Consider the following 13395-nt stretch of genomic DNA (forward strand, 5'->3'; position numbering starts at 1 on the left):
AAACCACTTTGAGGATAGCTGAGATGGGAATCGAACCCCCCTCTACTCAGTCGACCTCCCGAAGCTGAGTGGACCCCGTACCAGCCCTCGTACCACTTTTCAAATTTCGTGACAGAGCCGGGAATCGAACCCGGGCTCCAGGGGTGGCAGCTAATCATGCTAACCAAGACACCACAGAGGTGTACAACTTAGCTGGATAAACCCGTATATAGAAGACAGATTGATGTAAACTTAATGATTTTTAATTATTTTGTTTTTGCTAGTGCCGCTAGTGGATTGTCACGCTGACACACGGAAGGTTTTCAGCGACGCAAGGATGGGAAAAGGTTAAGATTTGGAAGGTAGCAGCCATGGCCATAATTAAGGTTCATCCCCGCTATTTATCTAGTGTGAAAATGAGAATCCACGTAAAACCTCTTCAGGACTGCCGACGGTGGGATTCGAACCCATTATCTCTCAAAAGAAAACTCACAGGTAAGCGGCCCCAACAGCGCAGCCAACTTTCTTGTTGCTACTTAACGAGGCAGTTACATCCTGAAGAGGCAGGTACAAGGGGATAAATACAGTATACCTAACCCCCAGGGACAACTTCAATGGAGCTAAAAATGTTGTAATTTGCTCTCACACGTCCATGAGAAGGAGAGAGAAATTTCTCTTTCCAGAATCAAACTTGGAAGAATAAATCGTCAATTATAATACGTCAATTGACACTTCTATATTTTGGCATTTTATGGAGACTGCTTGTCGAGCTGTTTTCAGTCAATCTGAGCCTATGCATTACTCCAAGAACCTCACAAAATCGCACCTCATAGTAATCTTGTTAGGGCCAATTCAGTGTGGTTTACAAGCAAAACACACTGTCAGTTCTTGAGTGTTTTTCATTTTCATGCTGCCCTATAGCGATATTCTAGACAAACACAATGCATTGCATGATTTTAAATAAATATTCTTATTTTGAGAGCAAACATTAGCAATGAAATACTGAAAACTTTCACACTTATTTTGTTTCTCAGAAGTAACATTTTTGTCTTGTTATGTTTTGCTTGTAAACCAGCAGTATCTGAGAAATATTTATTAGGACTCCATAGTTCCAAATACAGTCGAACGTCCGTATAACGAAGATCGATATAAAGATATGCCCTCATTAAGGAATAGTTTTGCACAACCCGGGAAAATTTCCTATCTTAATAATCTTAAAAATAATCGAATGCGCTTACTAGTGCCAGGGTCAATTGTTATTCATTATGGCGATGAAGCAATTTTAGAAACACTCTGTTCTAACGATATGATGATATGACCTTAAATGGTTCTGGAAAGCGACAGGCTGATCTCTGCGGACGGTAGAGGGATGGGAATAGTTTAGGGGTAGCGAGCCTGTCTCTAACCGGTAAGCCACAGGATTGAATCGCGGCCAGGTCAGTGATTTTTATGCTGTTGGATCGAGGTCCACTCTGCCTGCGTGAGGACAATTGAGGAACTGTCTGACGGCGAGATTAGCTGCCCTGGGGCCTGTTCCACGAACGAACTTTGAAACTTTTCAACTTTGCACTTTTCACTTTTCAATTCTTGCAAAGTGCAAAGTCTTTCTGTTCCACCATGATCGAGGTTGTACTTTTCAATTTCTTCGCAAAGTCCGGCTCCATGGCTAAATGGTTAGCGTGCTGGCCTTTGGTCACAGGGGTCCCGGGTTCGATTCCCGGTAGGGTCGGGAATTAACCATCATTGGTTAATTTCGCTGGCACTGGGGCTGGGTGTATGTGTTGTCTTCATCATCATTTCATCCTCATCACGACGCGCAGGTCACCTACGGGTGTCAAATCAAAAGACCTGTACCTGGCGAGCCGAACATGTTCTCGGACACTCCCGGCACTAAAAGCCATACGCCATTTCATTTTCATTTCTTCGCAAAGTGAAAAGTCTTTGCGAATGAGTGATCCGATCGAGTTTATTCCATGAGCAAACTGTATAGCCCTATTACTCTATGATTTTAATGCTTTACTTTTCGCGGCGAACTTGACGGTATAATTGTGGTACCGTTTAAGTTTTTATCGTGGAAAAGAAAGGTTAGTATAACAAGAAGTTGGCTGTGCTGGAAGTTGTCAAGGAGAAACGTGACATCCTTTTTGACAACTTTAAAGATAACCTCTCAAATGATGACACACATTAATGTTAACGAGAGCACCGTCAACACATCCACACACAGAAGGAAATTCATCCTTCATTAGAAATCCTGTCGCTATATTATGTGGATTATCAGGCCAACGTACTGTTAGGAAATATTACATTTACGACTAATATTACATCTACGACTTTGGTAACACTTCTGCAAATAATTGATTTTGATGCCCATGCATTGGTGCTACACCGTGCAGCTGGGCACCATTTACTAACGAATGTTCTTTTTGTTGCATGTTTCAATAAATGACCGATAATTTCAAGAATATAGCCAGCCTGTGTTGGGGTAATACGAAATCACTCGCGGAAGTCCGTCTAAGTGAGGTTATGAAAATTAATCTCGTCTTTGTACGTTCTGTTATTGGATTCTTCATCACTGTCCTCACTTGATGCTAACAAAAGCTCACGTCGTAATGTGTTTATATCACTAAACAAAATTCTGCACCGAGACTCTAGTGTACATACTTGTTAATTAACAGATGAAAAGGGAATCATCTCTTTGCAGGATTTATGAAAACTTTTCACTTCATTTCTTTGCACTTTGCATTTCTGCACCAATGGACGAACATAACAGGCTAAAAAAATGAAAAGATTCCTAACTTTTCACTTTTCATTTTGCAAGCTAAATCTAAAAAGTGATGGTGGAACAAAATCTGAACTGAAGAGTACAAAGTGCAAAGCGAAAAGTTGCAAAGTTCGTTTGTGCATAAGGCCCCCCCGATCTAGAAAGAAGATTTGTCCCGCTAACAATGTGCCAACTAGTAATCTGCAGGCCTTTGGAATGATCAGCGGTTGCTTCGTAAGACAAGGCCCGTCAGAGCTATAGACCCATGGGGTTTGTTAGCTGGAAGCGTGAGTGTACAATACAGTTGTACATATTTCCAATGTAATATTTCATTTGATTAGATCTGATTTGAGAAAATTGCGCACTTGATTAGACGAAATATATTATTAATGCAATGGTGTTTATGATTCAGGTAACTTTCCGTTTATTTTATAAATGATATTCGACAGACAGGAAATGTTTTACATTCTCTCCGCTAGCGAGTCGATCCTGAAAAGCATCTATCCAAACGCTTTGAAATGTTTTCCCTTGATTTCTCTTTGCCCTTCCAAAAAGAAAATAAACATGTTGGTTAACTTCTTGTAGACCCCTTCTCTGTCTAGATGATCCTTATTTTCAACCCTTCTATTCCAGAAGGTCACCTGTATAACGAGTTGTAGCACGGATCAGGTCAGCTTCATCAACAGCAGAACACTGGCCCCGCGGTGTAGTGGTAGCGAGCCTGCATTGTACCGAGAAGCTCCGGGTTCGATTCCCAGACAAGTCAGGGATGTTTACCTGGATCTGAATGCTGATTCGTGGTCCACTCAGTCTACATGAGAACAACCGGGGAGCTCTTCTTTTTTTTTTTTTTTTTTTTTTTACAATTGGATTTACGTCACGCCGACACAGATATGTCTTATGGCGACGATGGGACAGGAAAGGACTAGGAGTGGGAAGGAAGCGGCCATGCCCTTACTTAAGGTACAGCCCCAGCATTTTCCTGGTGTGAAAATGAGAAACCACAGAAAACCATCTTCAGAGCTGCCGACAGTGGGGTTCGAACCCAATATCTCTCGAATACTGGATACTGGCCGCACTTAAGCGACTGTAGCTATTGAACCCGGTTCCGAGGAGCTATGCGACTGTGAGACATCGGTCCTAGTCTAGAAAGCCAAGAATAACGGTTGAGGGAATCCGTCACGCTGACCAAGTATCACGCCATAATATGAACAGCGGTCGCTTGGGAGGGTAATGCCCGTTAGGGTTGTAGAGCCGGGGGAGGGGGTAGAAATCAGAAGAGACTGGGACCTTTGAGTAGTCGGAGGGTAAATTGGAAATAGGGAATTAAAAATGAAAGCGAATAATCAGAAGCACTACACTAAAAGTAGACAATTCTTCTTCTTTTTTTCTACCGCTTTTCCCACACCTGTGGGGTCGCGGGTGCGAACTGTGTCGCACATATGGATTTGGCATTGTTTTACGGCCGGGTGCCCTTCCTGACGCCAGCCCTATACGGAGGGATGTAATCACTATTGCGTCTTTCTGTGGTGGTTGTTAGTGTAGTGTGTTGTGCTGTGTAAATATGAAGATGAACATGTTGGGACAAACACAAACACCCAGTCCCCGGGCCAGAAGAATTAATCAGATGCGATTAAAATCCCCGACACGGCCGGGAATCGAACACGGGACCCTCTGAACCGAAGGCCTTAACGCTGACCATTCAGGCAATGAGTCGAACACAAAAAGTAGACCATTATTCTTTACGAAACAAACTTCTTTTAATTGCACTATAATTTTGTAAAAATGTTCGTTGTACGCAGGTATAAATGCTTTATTTCGTACAAACAAAATGTCATAAAGCTCAGTGTTCGTGCAGCGTTTGTTCAGTGCCTAACTTCCGCAACATTCGCCTACTCGGCGGCTTCATGAATCCTGTCGGACAATGTCATTGAGACTACTCAGTGATAGCCTAATGCACTTTCGAGTGCCAGGGTCAAGCGCACCGCCTGCTCCTGGCGGCTAGTCGCCGCACTAGTGTGGTTCGTGTGTTCCCCGACTGCTCTGGTGCCACACTACGGCGCGCGCTGCGCAGGTGGCAGGGTGGAAGGGATGGTGGTGAAGGCGGGGTTCTTTTACCATGTTGGGGGTTGGCTTGGAATCAGTTCGTTGGGTGCAGTGATAGACTGTGCGTGTTGTGTCGTGAATCCCATGAGCTCTCTTCCACCGTCTGCTTAAACCTGTATGTTTAGGGGGTGCGAAGCATACTGTAGTTTGTCAAATCAATACCTCAAAACGTTCTCATTTATAGGCTATTCATAGGCACGAGGTTTTAAGACAGCTGTGTTCAGAACAAAAACTGGGAATACGCCTGAAGGCTATTATATTCTTCATTGACTATACAGTATATACTGTATAAATAAATCTTTTTGGCATTTAAATAACGTATATTGTGGTCAGTTGACGGAGGTATATTTTTGTAAAAATATTTCACCGCATTAAAAATACTCGCGCAGAATTGAACAATAACGATGCCTGCATCACCGGGAGAAAAATCGAAACACGACGAGCTTCCTTTGAATGATGCTGTCGGGAAAGAGATACCTTCTCCGACGGCTGACGATGACGCGATTTGCCTCAAAGCCAAGATGAGTCTTCTAAATGGAATTACCGTCATCGTAGGAAGTATAATCGGTTCCGGTATATTTGTCTCACCCACTGGAGTTCTCAAATACACCGGCTCGGTGAATGCATCGCTCATCGTCTGGATCGTCTCTGGGGTCTTCTCTATGGTGAGTGATCTCCACTAACTGGAGCACTTCTTTAGACTTCTCTGTTTGTCAGGATCATAGTTTGAAAGCTTTCAGTCTCTAATTGTTTATGTCCCACGAATTAGACCTGAAATTGGCATCTGATTTCTCATTTTATGAGATATTTGTAAGTGTCTGCCGCTAACATAGATTCTCAATATTTGTTCCATTTTTAATCATGCAGTTACTCTGTGCATGGAGAGATGTATTACTGTCCCAGTCTCTGGTTCATACGTCCACATGAAGAACCTGTATAAGCTCTAAAGTGTCTTGTTTCGGGTCGATACATCGCAAGCACGCGGCATTGCGCGCTATTTCACCCCTGTTGACATCCTGAATGTCAAAGGGTATTCGCAAAAAATTTAGCTAGTTTTATCGCTTTAAAATGTGTGTTAGATTATGATAATTTAGGTACAGATACAGTATGTAGTAAACACTGTTAATCGTTAAATTAAATTGTAAATGATTGTTAGATTCATAATTTTGTGCATTTGGTAAATTTGTGGGGTATTCCTCGAGTGTTGATGCTTCATCTGTCAATCTTGTTCATTTCGTACGGTTGTACCGTGTAAGCAATGCGACAACAGAAAGGCGCCGGCTCACCTGACCAGGAAGGTACACGTGGTATCCGCATTCGAACAGAGGCAGTGGCATATGATGCAACGGTGGCGTGGATTACCTTCAAACGTGCTATGACTTTTACGAGTAGTAACTGACGGCTGCGCGTAGAAAGACGTGTTGACAGTAGACCGACATTTATGTTACTGTGTAATTCCAATAGTATGTCTAAAAAGTAAGATTAGGATAGAAATCCCTTTCTAGAACTTGGAAGAGAGAAACCACCGTCTCATGTTCCTGACGAGTGGAAAAATTCTAAAAGATTCCTCAAGTTGGATTCAAACAACGCTCAGATTCGAAACCAGATTATTTGGAGGGGTTCTGTTCATTAAAGTTAGGTGCTTTTGCCACCTAATTTGTGCTGGTGGATACATTCTGAATTAATGATAAAATTATGACTTTTCCTCCTAACTGTATTGTTGAAAAACTACGATACCCAACATAAAATTTGATAGAGGTATAAAATGGGCAATTACAATTCAGTCTAATCACAAAGGAAATATACCTACAGTAAGTATAATAGAAACTCAAATTTACAACTGTATATTTGATGATAATGTATAATTTACAAGATAGCTTCTCTTTCCTACGGTTCGGATTTTACACAAACACAAAGCAATATGGACGAGAACATTAAAAATCGTACTATGAATTGGTAATTTCGACTGTTCACTATAACATCATGTTGTTCTCCCTTATAAGGAATGTTATCAGGTGAAATTCACTTTCTTTCTTTCTTTCTTTCTTTCTTTCTTAATCCATTTACCCTCCAAGGCTGACTTTTCCCTCAGACTCAGCGAGGGATCCTACCTCTACCACCTCAAGGGCAGTGTCCTGGAGCGTCATACTTCGGGTCGGGTGGATGAAACTGGGAAGGAGGACCGGTACCTCGCCCAGGTGGCCTCACCTGCTATGTTGAACAGGGGCCTTGTGAGAGAATGGGAAGATCGGAAGGGATAGATAAGGAATAAGGAAGGAAGCGGCCATGGCCTTAAGTTAGGTCCCATCCCGGCATTTGCCTGGAGTAGAAGTGGCAAACCACGGAAAACCACTTTGAGGATGGCTGAGAGAGGAATCGAAACCCCTTCTACTCAATTGATCTCCCTAGGCTGAGTGGACCCCGTTTTAGCACTCGTACCACTTTTCACATTTTTCGTGGCAGAGTCGGGAATCGAACCCGCGCCTCCGGGGATGGCAGCTAATCACGCTAACCACTACACCATAGAGACGGGCTGAGATTCACAATTATTTAAAATGTATTTTCTTTTCAGTAAAACCTATAAGGCTAGTAAGTTTTCTATGAAAATAATCGCTTTCAGTTACGTTAGAGCAAAATAATCATGATGATGTTGATTCAGCTCGAGAGCTGGTTTCATCCTCCACGGCTCCACCAACAGCTGCCATAGATAGCTTAGGTGTCACTGAAGGGGCATACTAGGGAAATGAGGAGTGAGGTAGTTTCCTGTTGCTTTCCTCATAATAATATTAATGGGGTGTGGCCTTCGGAGACGCCCGGTGCAGGTCTTTCGAGTTGGCGCCGTATAGGTAGATTTATCAGGACGTGAAAGAACACCTGTGCGACTAAATTCCGACATCTCATTATCTTCGAAAACTGTAGAATTAGTTAGTGGGGCGTAAAACCAATAATGTAAATATCATGCCTTCAAGAAAGGGTGGGCTCGAGCCTTATTGTTGACAGCTCTGCAGATGGCTTTCCGTGGTTTCGTATTTTTGCACCAGACAAGTGCTAGGACTGTACTTTAATTAAGGTCACAACTGCTTACTTCTCAGTTCTATCATCTCCTCCCAGCGTCCTCGAAAACGTACCAGTGTTAACACTGCACCCGACAGCCTATATCAAAAGGGTGCCATATGTCGATAAACGGCGTAGGATAAAAAAAAAAAATATATGTCAGGGATACCTATGTTTTTGTACAATTTTCTTTACGTCGCACCGACACAGATAGGTTTTGTGGTGACGGTGGGATAAGAAAGGGCTAGGAGTGGGAAGGAAGTGACCGTGGCCTTAATTAAGGTACAACTTCACCATTTGCCTGGTATGATCATGGGAAACTACGGAAAAAATAGAATATCTTAAAATGTTGGTAGTCTACCTGTCACAACGGCAAACTATTTTAATATACGACATACTCTCCTCATTTCAAGTAAATGCAGACATAAAATGTAACTACAAACATCATATGGTATCCCAAATGCAGAGGTATATAGCCCCAGTAGAGTTTGAGAATCACACCGTTCGAAGTTTTGCGAATATCTGCTATCTCCTCGCGACGCATGCTGAACTTCAGGGGGGGTAGAGAAAATGGCGTGGGTTGAGTCGTATTCGACGGAGAGGTTTAAACAGAAGACTGAATGAGTTCCCGCTGACGGGGTTGGAGGGTACGGAGGTTGCTGATTGGACGGTGGGTTTCGGAAATGGGGAGATCAGAATTTATATTTGTGGTTTGGGTAGGGTGGATGGGCTAACTGTCCATGGTGGTCGGTTTCAGATGTGTAGAGGTGCAACTGGTGATTAATAATAATAATACCGGGCGAGTTGGCCGTGCGCGTAGAGGCGCGCGGCTGTGAGCTTGCATCCGGGAGATAGTAGGTTCGAATCCCACTATCGGCAGTCCTGAAAATGGTTTTCCGTGGTTTCCCATTTTCACACCAGGCAAATGCTGGGACTGTACCTTAATTAAGGCCACGGCCGCTTTCTTCCAACTCCTAGGCCTTTCCTATCCCATCGTCGCCATAAGACCTATCTGTGTCGATGCGACGTAAAGCCCCTAGCAAAATAATAATAATAATAATAATAACAGTGGTTGAGAGGAATTTGTATGAAAAACAGTGTGGTTTCAGACAGAGTGGCTGTCAGGATCAGATTTTCAGTATGCGCCAGGTAATTGTAAAATGCTAAGAGAGGAATAGACAGTTTCTTTTATGTTTCATACATCTAGAGAAAGCTTATCACAGGATACCGAGGGAAAAAATTGTTCATCATACTAGGGGACTATGGAATTAAGGGTAGATTATTTAAATCAGTCACAGGCATTTATGTTGACAATTGGGCTGCAGTGAGAATTGGTGGTAGAATGCTATTTGCTTTACGTCGCACCGACACAGGTAGGTCTTATGGTGACGACGTGATAGGAAAGGCCTAGGAAGTGGAAGGAGGCGGCTGTGGCATTAATTAAGGTAGAGCCCCGGCATTTGCCTGGCGTGAAAATGGGAAAACACGGAAAACCATCCTCAGGGCTGCCGACAGTGGGTCTGGAACAGACTATCTCCCAGTTACTGGCTACTGGCCGCACTTAGCGACTGCAGCTATCGAGCTCGGTGGTGGTAGAATAAGTTCTTGGTTCAAAGTAATTACAGGGGCTAGACAAGGCTATAATCTTCCACCTTTGTTGTTGTCCGGCTCCATGGATAAATGGCTAGCGTGCTGGCCTTCGGCCACAGGGGTCCCGGGTTCGATTCCCGGCAGGGTCGGGAATTTTAACCAACATTGGTTAATTTCCCTGGCACGGGGGCTGGGTGTATGTGTTGTCTTCATCATCATTTCATCCTCATCCGACGTGCAGGTCGCCTACGGACGTCAAATGAAAAGACCTGCACCTGGCGAGCCGAATCTGTCCTGGGATCTCCCGGCACGCTATTTCCATTTTTACCTTTATTGTTCATAATTAACATGGACCATCTGCTGAAAGATATTAAGTGGCAGGGAGAGATTCAGTTAGGCGGAAATGTAGTAAGTAGTCTAGCCCACGGTAGCTACCGTGGTCTAGCCTATGCAGACGACCTCGTCTTAGTGGCAGATTGTGCCGAAAGCCTGCAGTCTAATATCTTGGAACTTAACATAGGTGCAGTATGTATGGTATGAAAATTAGCCTTTCTAAGACTAAATTGATGTCAATAGGTAAGAAATCCAAGAGAACTGAATGCCATATTGGGAATACAAAGCTGGAACAGGTAGATAATTTCGCAGTGAGATTGATTCAAGGTGCAGTATAGCTAATGCAGTGAGCTCGCAGTTGCGATCAACAGTAATTCTGTAAGAAGAAAGTCATCCTTCGGACTAAACTATCTTTACATCGGTCTGTTTTCAGACCAACTTTGCTTTATAGGAGTGAAAGATGGGTGGACTCAGTATATCTTAGAAGGAACAGTTAGAAGTAACAGACATGAAAGTATCGAGAATGATTGCTGACACAAACAGGTGGGAACATTGGTAGAAGGGTACTCGGAATGAGGAAATAAAGGCTAAGGTAGGAATGAACTCGATGGATGAAGCTGTACGCATAAACCGGCTTCGGTGGTGGGGTCATGTGAGGCGAATGGAGGAGGATAGGTCACCTAGGAAAATAATGGACTATGTTATAGAGGGTAAGAGCGATAGAGGGAGACCAAGACGACGATGGTTAGACTCAGTTTCCAACGATTAAAGATAAGAGAGAACTAAACGAGGCCACAGCACTAGTTACAAATAGAGGATTGTGGTGGGGATTAGTAAATTTACAGAGACTTGCAGACTGAACGCTGAAAGGCAAAACGGTCTATAATGAAGGTGCATGAATAATAATAATAATAATAATAATAATAATAATAATAATAATAATAATAATAATAATATGCTTAATCCGTTTACCTTCAGCGTTGGTTTCTCCCTCGGACAGCGGGAGATCCCACCTATACCGCCTCAAGGGCAGTGTCCAGGAACGTAAGACGTTGGGTCGGGGATACAGTTGGGTAAGAGGACCAGTACCTCGCCCGGGCTGTCTCACCTGCTATGCTGAACAGGGTCCTTATAGGGGGATGGGAAGATCGGAAGGGATAGACAAGGAAGAGGGAAGGATGTGGCCATGGCCTTAAGTTAGGTGCCATCCCGACATTTGCCTGGAGGAGAATTGGAAAACCACGAAAAACCACTTCTAGGATGGCTGAGGTAGGAATCGAACCCCCTTGTAGTCAGTTGACCACCTGTGACCGAGTCGACCCCGTTCCAGCACTCGTACCACTTTTCAGATTTCGTGGCAGAGCTGGAAATCGAACCCGGGCCTCCGGGAGTGGCAGCTAATCACACGAACCATTACACCAGAGAGGCGGACAATAAATAATAATAATAATAATAATAATAATAATAATAATAATAATAATAATAATAATAAAGTACTTGAGGCATCGACATTAGTTTGGTAATTAGACTATATGTGACTCCTGTCTGAACCTGTGTTTCTATGGCGTTTGTTACACACACACACACACACACACACACACACACACACACACACACACACACACACATTATATATATGTATGTAATCAGGGCTAAGAAGAGCAAGACAATCGGCTTAACGTTTATTATTATTATTATTATTATTATTATTATTATTATTATTATTATTATTATTATTATTATTATTATTATTATTATTATTATTTGCTTTTTGATTTGCCAACGGCCGTAGCCGTGTTGAAACACCGGATCCCGTGAGATCTCCGAAGTTAAGCAACATTGGGCGTGGTCAAGATTCGGATGGGTTGTCACGCGCTGTTGGTGGGGAGTAAGGGAATGGAGGAACGGAAAGGAACTGGCCACCCTACCGTACGTAAACTCCGGCTCAGGCACACCTCTGTGGAGGTTCGGACCTGCCTTCGGGCAGAATACACCCTTACCTTACCTATTTGATTTACGTCGCACCGACACAGATAGATCTTATGGCGACGATGGGATAGTAAAGGCCTAGATGTGGGAAGGAAGCGGCCGTGGCCTTAATTAAGGTACAGCCCCAGCATTTGTCTGGTGTGAAAGTGGGAAACCACGGAAAACCATATTCAGGGCTGCCGACAGTGGAATTCGAACCGACTCTCCCCCGGATGCAAGCTCACAGCTGCGCGACTCTAACCGCACGGCCAACTCACCCGGTGATTATTGTTTTAAGAGGAAGTACAACTAGGCAACCATCCTCTACATAACACTAATCAGAGAGAAAGAATGGAAGGGATCCGACAGTTCGAAAGATGAAGGTGTCGGCCAAAGGAAGACAAGGACCACGAAGGGCATGAAAATGAGACTCCCTAGACCTCGCAACCTAATATCGTCGGGGTCGCAAAAGAACAGGAGTTGACCAAGGAAAGTCGGATAGGATAGATGACAGTGAAGAGCTTGGCACAAGTAAGTGGAAGCAGTGCCAGGAATCAGCTCAGCGAACAGTGGTTGCCAACCCACGCTTCTAAGTTGGGAGCCCTTAGGGTCCCTTGTAGTCGCCTCTTACGACAGAGACCCCTACAGAAATATGACAAGAATTGCCACGATCTCGGGTAACACGTTATTTGTTATCTTTTTTCTTGCAGCCTGAGGTTTTTTTTTTTTTTTTACGTCGCACCGACACCGATAGGTCTTATGGCGACGACGGCCTGAGTTTGAGGTCTACCTTCTGAAGATACCTGTGTAGGTAGGGAACGAATCCGTGGTATCTAACAGCTAGCGACACCACTCACGTTTCAGACTCCCGGGTACCTTGAGTTTCGACGGGGTGGTACTGACACCTGAGCAGTCGTTCACCTTGCTCTTGACCGGTGAAAGTAGTGTGACGTTTTTTGTCCTTCGGCGATCTGGAATTACAGCTGTTGAAAGGGGGACTGTTGTATGTGGTACCGCCTTCTCCCGTGCCGCGCTGTACTTCATCCTGGAAAATACAGTAGATTTCTACTCGCACACATCGTTCACATTCCCTGGCATGTTTTAATATTTCAGCGTGTCCAGAACTACTACATTGCGAGTGCTCTATTGGCCTTTTGCCGTGTCCTTTCATATACCGGTATTTTATGTCAAGATAATATTTCCGCTGAGGTACCACGTTTCGGATAGGAGGGAGAAGAGGACTTCGTCGCTTGTTAGATTTTGTAGCATGCTTTGTGGTGGAAGGGAGAGGATGGAGTATCACGTAACAATAGGAATTTGAACCTTAAATTAGAAAGAATTAAGGTTATGGAAATCAATGAGAGAATATCCGATGTAAGTGAATGGGCAGTGCTGAACATCATTTTGATGGACAAGTGATCACATTTTAAGATTTCAAGTTTTATTGATGATCATTATTAAATTGGTCTCGTATATATTTTCTTTTTCTTCTTCTTCTTGATTATTTTAGCACGCCCTGGCGGGGTCGTGCGCTCGAACTGTGTTGCTTATAATGGCCTTGGTTCTGTCTTGCGGCTGGATACCCTTCCTGACACCAACCCTTT

At 43.6% G+C, this 13395-nt stretch overlaps 1 protein-coding gene across 1 annotated transcript in view; it reads left to right on the plus strand.

The window, feature by feature from the left end:
* The first annotated feature begins 4790 nt into the window (after positions 1–4790).
* The window catches only part of LOC136858375 (Y+L amino acid transporter 2), a 498889-nt gene continuing 490284 nt past the window's right edge, over positions 4791–13395 (plus strand). Inside the window, exon 1 of the mRNA XM_067137871.2 lies at positions 4791–5511. Within this exon, the coding sequence (XP_066993972.1) occupies positions 5251–5511 (261 nt within the window). The 5' untranslated portion in view covers positions 4791–5250. The remainder of the gene's footprint in view (positions 5512–13395) is intronic.

Source organism: Anabrus simplex, chromosome 1 (assembly GCF_040414725.1).
Source record: "Anabrus simplex isolate iqAnaSimp1 chromosome 1, ASM4041472v1, whole genome shotgun sequence".
NCBI lineage: Eukaryota > Metazoa > Arthropoda > Insecta > Orthoptera > Tettigoniidae > Anabrus > Anabrus simplex.